Genomic DNA, 12,647 nt, shown 5'->3' on the forward strand with positions numbered 1-12,647 from the left:
ATCATTAGAGAAATGCAAATCAAAACTACAATGAGATATCATCTCACACCAGTCAGAATGGCCATCATCAAAAAATCTAGAAACAATAAATGCTGGAGAGGGTGTGGAGAAAAGGGGACACTCTTGCACTGCTGGTGGGAATGTGAATTGGTTCAGCCACTGTGGAGAACAGTATGGAGGTTCCTTAAAAAACTACAAATAGAATTACCATATGACCCAGCAATCCCACTACTTGGCATATACCCTGAGAAAACCAAAATTCAAAATGAGTCATGTACCAAAATGTTCATTGCAGCTCTATTTACAATAGCCAGGACATGGAAACAACCTAAGCGCCCATCATCGGATGAATGGATAAAGAAGATGTGGCACATATACACAATGGAATATTACTCAGCCTTAAAAAGAAATGAAATTGAGCTATTTGTAATGATATGGATAGACCTAGAGTCTGTCATACAGAGTGAAGTAAGTCAGAAAGAAAAAGACAAATACCGTATGCTAACACATATATATGGAATTTAAGGGGAAAAAAATGTCATGAAGAACCTAGGGGTAAGATAGGAATAAAGACGCAGACCTACTGGAGAGCGGACTTGAGGGTATGGGGAGGGGGAGGGGTGAATTTTGACAGGGCGAGAGAGAGTCATGGACATATACACACTAACAAACGTAGTAAGGTAGATAGCTGGGGGGAAGCAGCCGCAAGGCACAGGGATATTAGCTCGGTGCTTTGTGACAGCCTGGAAGGGTGGGATGGGGAGAGTGGGAGGGAGGGAGACGCAAGAGGGAAGACATATGGGAACATATGTATATGTATAGCTGATTCACTTTGTTATAAAGCAGAAACTAACACACCATTGTAAAGCAATTATACCCCAATAAAGATGTTAAAAAAAAAAAAAAAAAAAAAAGAATAAACCACGGAGAAGTAGGATAAAATAGAGCAAATAGCACTAAAGGTATGAGAGTCAGATTTATCATAAAAGTCACCTGAACTAGATGATTTAATAGCTAAATTCTCTAACAAACCTTTAAAGAATTAAAAATTCCCAAAATTATTTCATATGTTTCAGTTGACTATGATGCTAATAGCTAACAAATACAGCATTAACTATATTCAGGCACTGTACTAAGCACCTCATATTAATTCACTTAATCCTCCCGACAACCCAACGAGGTATATGCTATTATCATCATTTTACAGAGTGAAATGTCACAGAAAAAGATGAAGAGTTTCCCAACTCAATTTTAAGATCTTAGGAAAGATGTTTACCCTGCCTTTCTCTCCTCCCCCCAAAAACAACAAATACTATACACCAATCTCACCTGCAGTAATGATCAAAAGAATAATCTATAACTAATTAGTAATGCAGTATCAAAAAATCTACATACCTTATTGCAACTATAAACTAAAGGAAGAAAAACATATAATGTTAATAAATGTGGAAAGGCATTTCAAAAAATTCAGCATCTATTGCTAAAAAGTTAATAGAAGAACTATCTAAAATATTTTCCAAAATTAACAGAAAATATCCTGAACAGCAAAATATTTAATTAAAATAATAACTGGACTAAAATGTTCACTATGTCCATTACTTTTCAACATTATTTTTAAAGTTCTAGAAGGTTTAGTAAATGTACTAGAGACTAGAAAACAGTATAAACATTGGAAAAGAACAGATAAACCAATCTTTTAATTGATAATAATGAGTGTATGCCAAGAAAATCAGAGACCTTTCCTTATAAAACAAGAAAAAATAATTTGATATAGTCACTGAATATAACTTTCTTAAAATTACAGCTTTTCCCTATAACAGTAATAAGCACACAGGAATGGAAATGGAAAACATATTTTATAAAAAATAGTGTAAAAACTATAAGAACAAATTTAATGGAAAAGCACATGACCATATGAAGAGAACTATAAAATCTTACCAAAGGAATGAAATAAAATTTGAACAAATATAAGACATACCATGTCTTGGATTGGAATACTAATATAAAAATGACCGCTCTCTCCAAATATTAAAAAGTCAGTGAATATAAAAATTCCTGTTAGAATTCCAATAAACTTTTTTTTTAAAGAATAGCATAAAATAACCTTAAAGTTCACATGGAAGAATAAAGTTCTGAGACTAGCCAAAAACAGTATGATAAAGAATAGTAGCAAGAAGGGCACTTGCCCCACTTGATATTAGAACATACCAAAAAACCACTGTAATTAAATTAATCTGAAATTGTCGAAGGACTACACAAAATGATCAGAACGAAAAGAGAATCCAGAAATGGATACCAGCATATATGAGCTTTTAATATAAGATAAAGGTGGTATTTAAATTCAGTGAGAAAAGGAAGTTATTGGCACAACTGGATATTCATCTATGAAGAAAATTAATTTCTATCTCACAATATATGGAATATCTAAACAATATATTTAAGAATAATTCCTAATTGTATTAGAGATTTAATTTTAAAAGTAAAATAGTATAAATCTCAAAAGAAAACTTAGAAAATACAGGTGGAACTAAGGTATAAGAGAGACTTCTTAAACCAAGACAGTGTGTCCAGAAGATATCAAAGAAAAACCAGAATTACATGATATGGCAAATAAAAACTTTTTGTATAAGGTATACTAAGTCAATACATAACTGACATATTTGGAAAAAATACGAAGGACTCTTAAAATTTTATGGAAAAAATGCAAGCAACTCAATTAAAAAGATAGGTAAAGTATATGAATAGGCAAATTCACAGAAGAATACACTGAATGGCTAACAAACTCAAGAAAAGATGTTCACTTTCACTTGTAGCTCAGACTAAGCACTAGTACTGAAGTTAATAAAAATTAAAGTAACACTGAGGTGTTATACTCATCAAATTAAAAAAATTCACAAAAAAAGATGATGATACCCACTGCCAGCAGGGATTCAGGGTAAAGAGTAATGTCACACTTTTTGCACTCTTTGGGAAAACAGTATGTTATTTGCACTCTTTGGGAAAACAGTATGTTATTTCTTAAAATTAAAACTATACATGCCCTTTGACTCAGAAATCCTACTCCTGGAAATTTAATACACAGAAACAAAAACATCACAAATATAAGGATATATACATATATAGATATTTACTGCAGTATTCTGCATAATGGCAAAACAAACAAATAAAAAAACCAGAGCCAGAGTAAATATTAAAAGTCTATCAACAGGGTAATGATTGAAAAACATAGTACACCCTCACCATGGGCTATTATGAAATCATTAAAACAATGAACTGAAGAGATTTGTACATGGAATGTTAAACAAGAAAAACAAGATGTAGAGTCATGTATATAATATCCACTCCAATTTTGTAAAATAGCAATTAAAACTCCTAACATATGTACATAAATATGCATATAGTGATATCTATAACATATACATAGAGATCATAGGAAAAAATATGAATATATACATAACAGATTGTTAACATGGGTACATGGGTGACTGGGGTCACGTGAACATGTGTTCTGTGTTTGGATGGTATCTTATTCAGTTCAGGCTGCTATAATAAAATATCATAGACAGGGTGGTTTATAAACAGAAATTTATTTCTCACAGTTCTGGAGGCTGGGAAGTCTAAGATCAAGGCACCAGCATTGTTGGTATCTGGTGAGAGTCTGCTTCCTGGTTCACAGACAACCATCTTTTCACTATAACGTCACATGGAGAAAGGGACAGGGTCTCCCTGGGGCCTCTTTTAAAAGGGCACTAATCCCATTCATGAGGGCTCAGCCCTCATGATCTAATCATCTCCCAAAGGCCCCACCTCCAAATGCGATCACATTGGGGATTAGGTTTCAATGTATGAATTTGGGCTGGGAGGGACCACAAACATTCTGTCTATAACTGGTGGTTTTGGTAGTGACTGAGAAGGGTTTAAGGAAGAAGACAAGCCAAAAAGTAAAGAGAAAGGGGAAAAAAAACTGCACCTAAAATTACTCCCGGGCTTCCCTGGTGGCGCAGTGGTTGAGAGTCTGCCTGCCGATGCAGGGGACACGGGTTCGTGCCCCGGTCCGGGAAGATCCCACATGCCGCGGAGCGGCTGGGCCCGTGAGCCATGGCCGCTCAGCCTGCGCGTCCGGAGCCTGTGCTCCACAACGGGAGAGGCCACAACAGTGAGAGGCCCGCGTATTGCAAAAAAAAAAAAAAAAAAAAACCAACCAAACCAACCAACCAAAAAAAAAATTACTCCAGTACTTTGTTAAAATTCTATTTTTGTATGTATATATGTGTCTTTCTGTGTATGTGTACATATATGCGTGTATGTATAGAGAAAGATAAATAAAAATAAAATGTGTTATTATACATAAATATCAATTTTAACTAAAATTTACATTAAATACCTAAACTTTTTCACTTTAAATTTTGATTAAAAACCTTTCTAAAACTTGTCACATGCCCCTGCTTTCTCACACAGACATTAACAATGACAACTTTATATTCCACTGATGATTTGGTATCAACATGGCATAATGGAAGAAAGCACATGCACATGCATTCTTTATTCAAACCTGCTTTAACACTTATTTATGGTGCTAGACAAGTCTTTTCACCCTTCTAAGCCTCAGTGTCCTCGTCTGTTAAATGGAGAGAGCCTTAGTGAACTAAGTGAACTTAGTGAACACGGTGGACTTAATAATTCTCATTATTAACTTCAGTTATGAACTACAGTATGGAGATGTACGTGGGTAAAGGACTGAATGCTCACACACAGAAGAGGTATGCTAGCTACGCTTTTTAACCTAGTCTGTCTCTCTTTACAGCTGGTCTATTTCTCTCTGCCCTCCTTTTACATGAAGTAGTGACAGAGGACTATTTACAAATCCAAACACTGTAAGTATAAAGATAGGACAGTAGCTAATATGATTTACCACTCAGTTATATTCCAGAATCACAGAGTAAAGCACAAACAGAGCAAACTACCAGATTTTGTTTCTCCTTGCTGTCAGTGTGTCTACCTTAATAGTAATCCTCTTAATTCCCCTAATTTATCAAAAATGAGCACACAGACACTGGGTAGGAGCTTAGTCTCTACCAAGAATAGAAACACACATGAGTCTTAGTACATAAATTTTGTGACATCTTTTGCTTACGGCTGGGTTCTTAATTATATTCTCTATACTTGCAGTTACCTCTTAGGGAGAGATCATTAGCAGGGGAGTGGGGGGAAAACCCTCCCTGCAAACCAAAAGTTGGTTATCACGTTCAGAATTTAAAGATTATAAACAGTTATGCCCTTTCACATGTCATCCTCTCTGTTTTCTAAACATTACTGCAAGAACAATTTATTTGATATGAGCCTCTCCCTTTTATAACTGGAATTTTTAGGAGCAAGTATTTTCTGTCAAAGTGGGGGGTGGGGACAGGGCAACAATCTGCCTCCAGACAGCCAGAGAAAGATCCTCCAGAAAAAAATCTATATAAGGAGTAAGATTATAAGCCACAAAATCCTGAAATCCCACCAGACATTATATGGAGGGCAGTGGCAGAAAGAAAAGAGGCAGCTGAAGGTCTACAGATCTGATTATATTTTCAACACTTTTTCCATAATGGTCGAGAAATTTTTTACAACTCTCATTTTACCAGGTGCAAACCAGAAATAGGAAAAATAAAACCCAGTTCTCTGTAAACTTGAGGAATAGCTTGATTTGATCAATCAAAACAGCATTTATTACCTTCTTAATGTATTTGATATGCAGCATCATAGGACTAATACAAAGATCAGTAAAAAGAGGATTCTTGCCTAACGGAGCTCTCAGTTTGGGGGTGCTGAGCGGAGAGCGAATCAGACAATGAAGAACTAATTACAACACCATTACGTGCTCGGTAAATGCTAGCTACTAACTGCACAGGCAGTGGCAGGAGGACTTGAAATAAGAACACTAGTCCCTACACTGTTTAGAGCTAGTGTTTAGAGTGAATAGCAAATTAAGAAGTATGGACTTTATCCTGTATGTGATGGCTCAAAGATTTCTAAGCCCAATGAGTGACAAAACTGATGTATCTTTGGTCACTCTGGCAGCAATGTGGCAGATGAATTGTACTAAAGCAGTGTGAAAAATAATAAAGTAGTAAAACATACTGGTAAAGAACATGGGCTCAGGAGCTAAACTGGGTTTAAATACAGGCTAACATGAACTAGCTATACGACCTTGGATAAGCTACTCAACTGCTTTGTGCCCCTATTTCCTCATCCGTAAATATGAATCAACAGTTCTTACCACATGGGGTGTTGTAAGAATTAAAAGAATCAATTCATGTAAAGCACTTAGAATACTTCCTGGCACAAAGGAAGTGCTCAATAAATAATACCTATTAACTGCATGAAAGAAAAACTGGAAGTAGGAAGACTAGCTAGGAGGTCAGGAAAAGTCCAGGAAAACAGAGGTGAGAACCAAGAAGGCTATGCTCACTAGCTGCCTGAGATGATGATACTACTAGAGAAACCAGGGAAAAGAAAAGAGGAGGATTAAGCCAATGTATGTAGCTCCAGACATGTTAGGGTTGAGGTTCCCACAGAACATGCAAGTATAAATGTCTAATGGTCATTGGAAACGACAGATCAGAACTCCAAAAGAGAAGTAGGAACTAGAGACATAGATTTGAGAGTTATTAATATGTGGACATGGTGGTTATGAAAGACAGTCCTAGGGAGAAAGAGTAATGCAGGATCCACAGGACCTAGGGCTCTAGGATCACAACAGAATCCACAGTAACTCCAACATTAAGTGAGAATTGTCAGTAATATAGAGAGGAGAAAATATAGCTATATGAAATAATCCCTTCCTTCAAGTAGTTTTCAATGCCATCAGGGAAGACAAGACATGCACATGTTAAACAATTTTTATCATGATTGTTAAAGGATTAACAAAAGTAATTCTAAAAAACAGAGGTATCGGTATTAGACTGACAAGACGGAAAGGGAAATTATGCTTAAAATTGTAAAACCTAGTGGTAATATAAAAAAGGAGCACGTGCACAGAGAAAAAAGCTAATTCCAAGATGGAAGAAGTAACGGGGAAAATGAAAACTATTATTTATTGAATGTCTACTATGTGTCAGTAACTGTCCTACAATCTTTCAATTACTTTACCTCATTAATTCTCACAGTAATTCCTATGAGACAAATATTACCCCCATTTTACAAGAGCAGTTTGAGGCATACCAAAGTTAAGTAACTTGCCCATAGTTTTGCATCCAGTGACGGGCATACGGCAGTTTAGGACTGGAACCTGGATGGAGGGCCAAAGCCCATGGTTTCTCCACCATATTTCCACTTATTAAACTGGCAAAAGTAGGACATGTCAAAAAAGAGGGAAAAATAAATAAATAAATAAAAAGTATACTCAGGGGCTTCCCTGGTGGCGCAGTGGTTGAAAATCTGCCTGCTAATGCAGGGGACACGGGTTCGAGCCCCGGTCTGGGAAGATCTCATATGCCGCAGAGCAACTAGGCCCGTGAGCCACAACTACTGAGCCTGCGCGTCTGGAGCCTGTGCTCCGCAACAAGAGAAGCTGCGACAGTGAGAGGCCCGTGCACCACGATGAAGAGTGGCCCCCGCTTGCCACAACTAGAGAAAGCCCTTGCACAGAAATGAAGACCCAACACAGCAAAAATAAATTAATTAATTAATAAACTCCTACCCCCAACATCTAAAAAAAAAATTAAATTAAAATTAAAAAAGGGCTTCCCTGGTGGTGCAGTGGTTGAGAGTCCACCTGCCAATGCAGGGGACACGGGTTCGTGCCTCGGTCCGGGAGGATCCCACATGCCGCGGAGCGGCTGGGCCCGTGAGCCATGGCCGCTGAGCCTGTGCGTACGGAGCCTGTGCTCCGCAACGGGAGAGGCTGCAATAGTGAGAGGCCCGTGTACCAAAAAAAAAAAAAAAAAAAATTAAAAAAAAAAAAAGTATACCCAGGGACTTCCCTGGTGGCACAATGGTTGAGAGTTCGCCTGCCGATGCAGGGGACGCGGGCTCGTGCCCCAGTCCAGGAAGATCCCACATGCCGCGGAGCGGCTGGGCCCGTGAGCCATGGCCTCTGGGCCTGCGCGTCCAGAGCCTGTGCTCCGCAATGGGAGAGAGGCCACAGCAGTGAGAGGCCCACGTACCGAAAAAAAAAAAGAATCCACCTGCCAATGCAGGGGACATGGGTTCGAGCCCTAGTCCGGAAAGATCCCACATGCCGCAGAGCAACTAAGCCCGTGTGCCACAACTACTGAGCCTGCGCTCTACAGCCCACAAGCCACAACTACTTAAGCCCGCGCACCTAGAGCCTGTGCTCCTCAACAGATAAGCTACCGCAATGAGAAGCCCACGCACCACAACAAAGAGTAGCCCCCACCTGCCACAACTAGAGAAAGCTTGCACGCAGCAACGAAGACCCAACACAGACAAAAATAAAAGTATATATAAATCAATAAATTTATGAAAAAACAAAATAAATTAAATTTAAAAAACAAGAAATCATCAGGAAAGGAAAAGGTATATTTTTTAAAATTACTGCATCCAGGAACAATGTTGCCTGAGTTAAGGACGGGAAACTATAAACAAAATTGATCGGCACAAAATTAAGTTTCTCGGCAATCACTTTATATATATCATGGCAAAAACTGTGGGAAAAGAAAAACTTTTGCTTGAGCAGATACATGACGGTTACTCTGAACTGCCTGAATCACCAGAGAAAGTTCCATTTTACTCATTAACTTTGACAAGTACAATTTAAAGTTTCTAGCTCCAGAGTAACTCTCTGAGTTCAGGTAATTTACTTGAAAAATAGACACTTGGTCTGGTTCAGAAAAAGTATATCTGTGTTACCAGCTATAAATGATTTACACGATAGTGATGAGCAGGCCACTGTTAATAAGGCATTTCAAATGGCTGACACACCTGAGGAATCTAGAAGGCACGCTAGAAGTGAAACCCCCAAGAGACATTTCATTGCAAAACCAGTGTTAAATAATTAAGCCACTACCAAACTAACTTAATGATTTTGCATTTATGGAGGGTTCCACGATTTTCAGAAATTTTCTCCATCATTATGCTATGTGCCCCTAACAACCACCAGTCTAGGAAGGTAAGTGAGAGTGTGAAAAGGGTTTGCAAAATTTGCTTGCCAGAAAACCTTCATACCAATCTCCAATCTGGCTCTACTTGTTATGCACCCCCTAAGATAAGTAAATCATTTAATGCTCCTTGGCCTCAGCTTCTACATGGAAGACAAAAGCTGATCCCTGATTTGTGAACACAAAAAACTTCTAGGAGAATAAGATAACTGATGTGAAAATGCTTATAAATTAAACAAATATGAAACGTCACTGCTTCCACATTTTGGAACAATTAGAGAGGTTAAATGAATTAGGATAAATCAAGGATAATTAAAGTCAGAGTCAGGTCAATCAAAGCATTCTCCATTATATCAAGTTGATTCCCAAAATCCTACAGTCTTTGTTCAGCTCCTATTCTCCTGTATCACTACAGTACAGAGCCTTCAATACTCCTTAAATCTCTAATCTCTCAGATTCTATGATGGTACCTTTCCTAACTCCTCCTCTTCTCACTGACTCTGTATTCCCTTTTCTTTTTTTTCTTTTTTTTTTTGGCAGTACACAGGCCTCTCACTGTTGTGGCCTCTCCCGTTGCAGAACACAGGCTCCAGATGCGCAGGCTCAGCGGCCATGGCTCACGGGCCCAGCCGCTCCGCGGCATGTGGGATCTTCCCAGACTGGGGCACGAACCCGTGTCCCCTGCATCGGCAGGCGGACTCTCAACCACTGCGCCACCAGGGAAGCCCCCCTTTTCTTTTAATTTCACTGATTTCTGTAATGAGATCACACAATCTCACACTTGGAAAATATCTTTTAAAATTATATTATCTATACTCTCATTTTACTGAGCAAAACAGGCCAAGAAATATTAGTCTCTTCCTCACATTTCAAACTATTTCTGTACATTCCTCTTTTCAATACTTAAAACTCAATGTAGTCCCAAACTGAATAGGCTCAAAAATAAGAGTTATAAAATAGACACCTCCTGCTTTCTATCTCCACCATCCAATTACTAAATTCTGTCCATTCTGGCACATATCCTAAGAAGTCAAAGTGAAAGTACCTCTCAGGTAAGAGTCAAAAGTCATCAAATGTGTGTGGTTACTTTAGTTGAAATCATTGTCTCTTTAGAGCGTTTTACATAGTCCATGTCAGCAAACTCTCTACCATTATGTACAGTAAGATTCAAGATTTGCAAAGGAAAAGCCCATTTCATAATGTTTAAAAAATAAACAATCATCCAGTTGGATAAGAGTCCAATCATCCTTCTGGGCTCTTCCTCTAGTAGATATATAGAGAATGTCTAATGGTCTGGAATTTATGATGTGTTATGTAAACACTAGGAAATACTGCCAAAATCGAATTTCAATGAATCATCTGTCTGAGTAGGGTGAACACAGGTTGAGTGTCACTCTTAACTTTATTTTAAATTGCATTTATTTTGGTAGCCTGCCTCCTGGGGAAACGTCCTTGATGATCTACCACATTGAAAATTAAAACCAAATTTTAAAATCTTTCCAAATTAAGCCCAGACATGAAAATACAGAGCTGAGGCAGTTAATCCTCTAAGCACATGAGATTCATGCAGAGCTCCTTTGCCTTGCCAAATATGATTCTTTTAAGATGAACAGCAGATCAAAACTCTAAGCTATGTCTGGGGCTATTGAAGGGGTTTTCTAGTAATGCCACAGTTGTTAAAGTTTTGATAAGTCTAAATTTTGTACCTCTGGTTGCTGCTCTTTATTGTGCAGAAGACCGGAAACAGCTCATGTCCCTGTTTTAAGATCACTGGCTTCCAATCACTCTCTCCCACTGTCCAGAGGAAAAAAATGGCTTTCCAAAGGCTTTGTAAAAGAGATAAATCACTGTAGCTACAAAATTTATGAAGCTCTCACTAAAAAATGCTAAGTCTGAGTAACAGCTTCTAAAGATTCCATACATTTCCTCACATCGAAATGTCACAAACTCAGAATGAGGAAGATTCTTGACAAAATGCAAGAGGACTCTAAGAAGTTTCTTACCGCAGCAAAGAGAAGACATCATAAGAATTGCGAACACAGTTCTGATCCACCTGAAGAATACTCTTCTGAGCATCTGAATAACCCTAAAAGACATTAATTAACAAATTAATCAAAGTAAAACAAAATATGTGTCCAAATTAATCGTGATGTTTGTATTTTTAAAATTATGATTCAATAACAACTCAGTAAATTCAAATCATTAAGAAATTAGAAAAAAGTTAAGAAACACTTTCATATAATTGAAGTTTAACCTTATAGGCAAGTGAATTTAAAATAAATTTCTTCTAACATTTTCCCACAGAAACAATGTTTCACACTATAACTTTTGGTGAACTTCCCAGGGAAACCCCAGAAGTCTTTTTAACATATTATGTGGCTGAAGAAGACTATTAACAATAATATTTCAAGTATGCCTAGCCATCATATGTAATGTTTTTATGGAGGAAAAGGCATTCCAAGTTTTAATTAGGAATACCAGAAACAAGTATTTCCACTCAGTGGTGTAAAGGTGGTGGCAGCAAGGATGGTTTCTAGAGAGAACACAGCACAATTCCATAGGAAGAACAGAACAGCTAACTGGCATTTCAGAAAGGCAAAGTAAATAGTAGTTAAGAAAAAAGGACTCTGGACCCAGACCACCTGGATTACAGCTTAAGCCCTTAATACATCAGCTCTGTAATCTGGAACAAGGCACCTAACTTCTTTTAGTTTAACTTTGGTTTCTTCATCTATAACATGGAGATGGTAATATTATCTACCTCACAAATTGTTGTGGGAATTAAAAGAGCTGATATTTGTAAAGTCAAAGGTATGTGATAATCACTGTATAAATGTTTGCTATAATGCTAGTATAAGCATTTTCTAAAAGTTACACTGCTGCACACATTAAAAGGTTATTAGGAGACTATTATAAACAACTTTGTGCCAACAAATTTAACAACTTAGATGAATCTTTGAAAAAATACAACATGACAAAACTGATTAACAATAAAACAACAATATCTATGACCCAGCAATCCCACTACTGGGCCTATACCCTGAGAAAACCATAGTTCAAAAAGACTCATGTACCAAAATGTTCATTGCAGCTCTATTTACAATAGCCAGGAGATGGAAACAACCTAAGTGTCCATCATCAGATGAATGGATAAAGAAAATGTGACACACATATACAATGGAATATTACTCAGCCATAAAAAGAAATGAAATTGAGTTATTTGTAGTGAGGTGGATGGACCTAGAGTCTGTCATACAGAGTGAAGTAAGTCAGAAAGAGAAAGACAAATACCGTATGCTAACACATATATATGGAATCTAAGAAAAAAATGTCATGAAGAACCTAGGGGCAAGACAGGAATAAAGACACAGACCTACTAGAGAATGGGCTTGAGGATATGGGGATGGGAAGGGTAAGCTGTGACAAAGTGAGAGAGTGGCATGGACATATATACACTACCAAATGTAAAATAGATAGCTAGTGGGAAGCAGCTGCATAGCACAGGGAAATCAGCTGGGTGCTTTGTGACCACCTAGAGGGGTG

General features: G+C 37.7%; 1 protein-coding gene across 2 annotated transcripts in view; it reads right to left on the reverse strand.

The window, feature by feature from the left end:
* UVRAG (UV radiation resistance associated) overlaps positions 1-12,647 on the reverse strand; it is a 330,820-nt gene that overhangs the window by 234,568 nt on the left and 83,605 nt on the right. For both annotated transcript variants that reach the window (XM_032641020.1, XM_032641019.1), the window contains exon 6: positions 11,108-11,190. In XM_032641020.1, coding sequence (XP_032496911.1) covers positions 11,108-11,190 — 83 coding nt within the window. The remainder of the gene's footprint in view (positions 1-11,107; positions 11,191-12,647) is intronic.

The sequence above is a fragment of the Phocoena sinus genome, chromosome 8, assembly GCF_008692025.1.
Source record: "Phocoena sinus isolate mPhoSin1 chromosome 8, mPhoSin1.pri, whole genome shotgun sequence".
In the NCBI taxonomy this organism is placed as follows: domain Eukaryota; kingdom Metazoa; phylum Chordata; class Mammalia; order Artiodactyla; family Phocoenidae; genus Phocoena; species Phocoena sinus.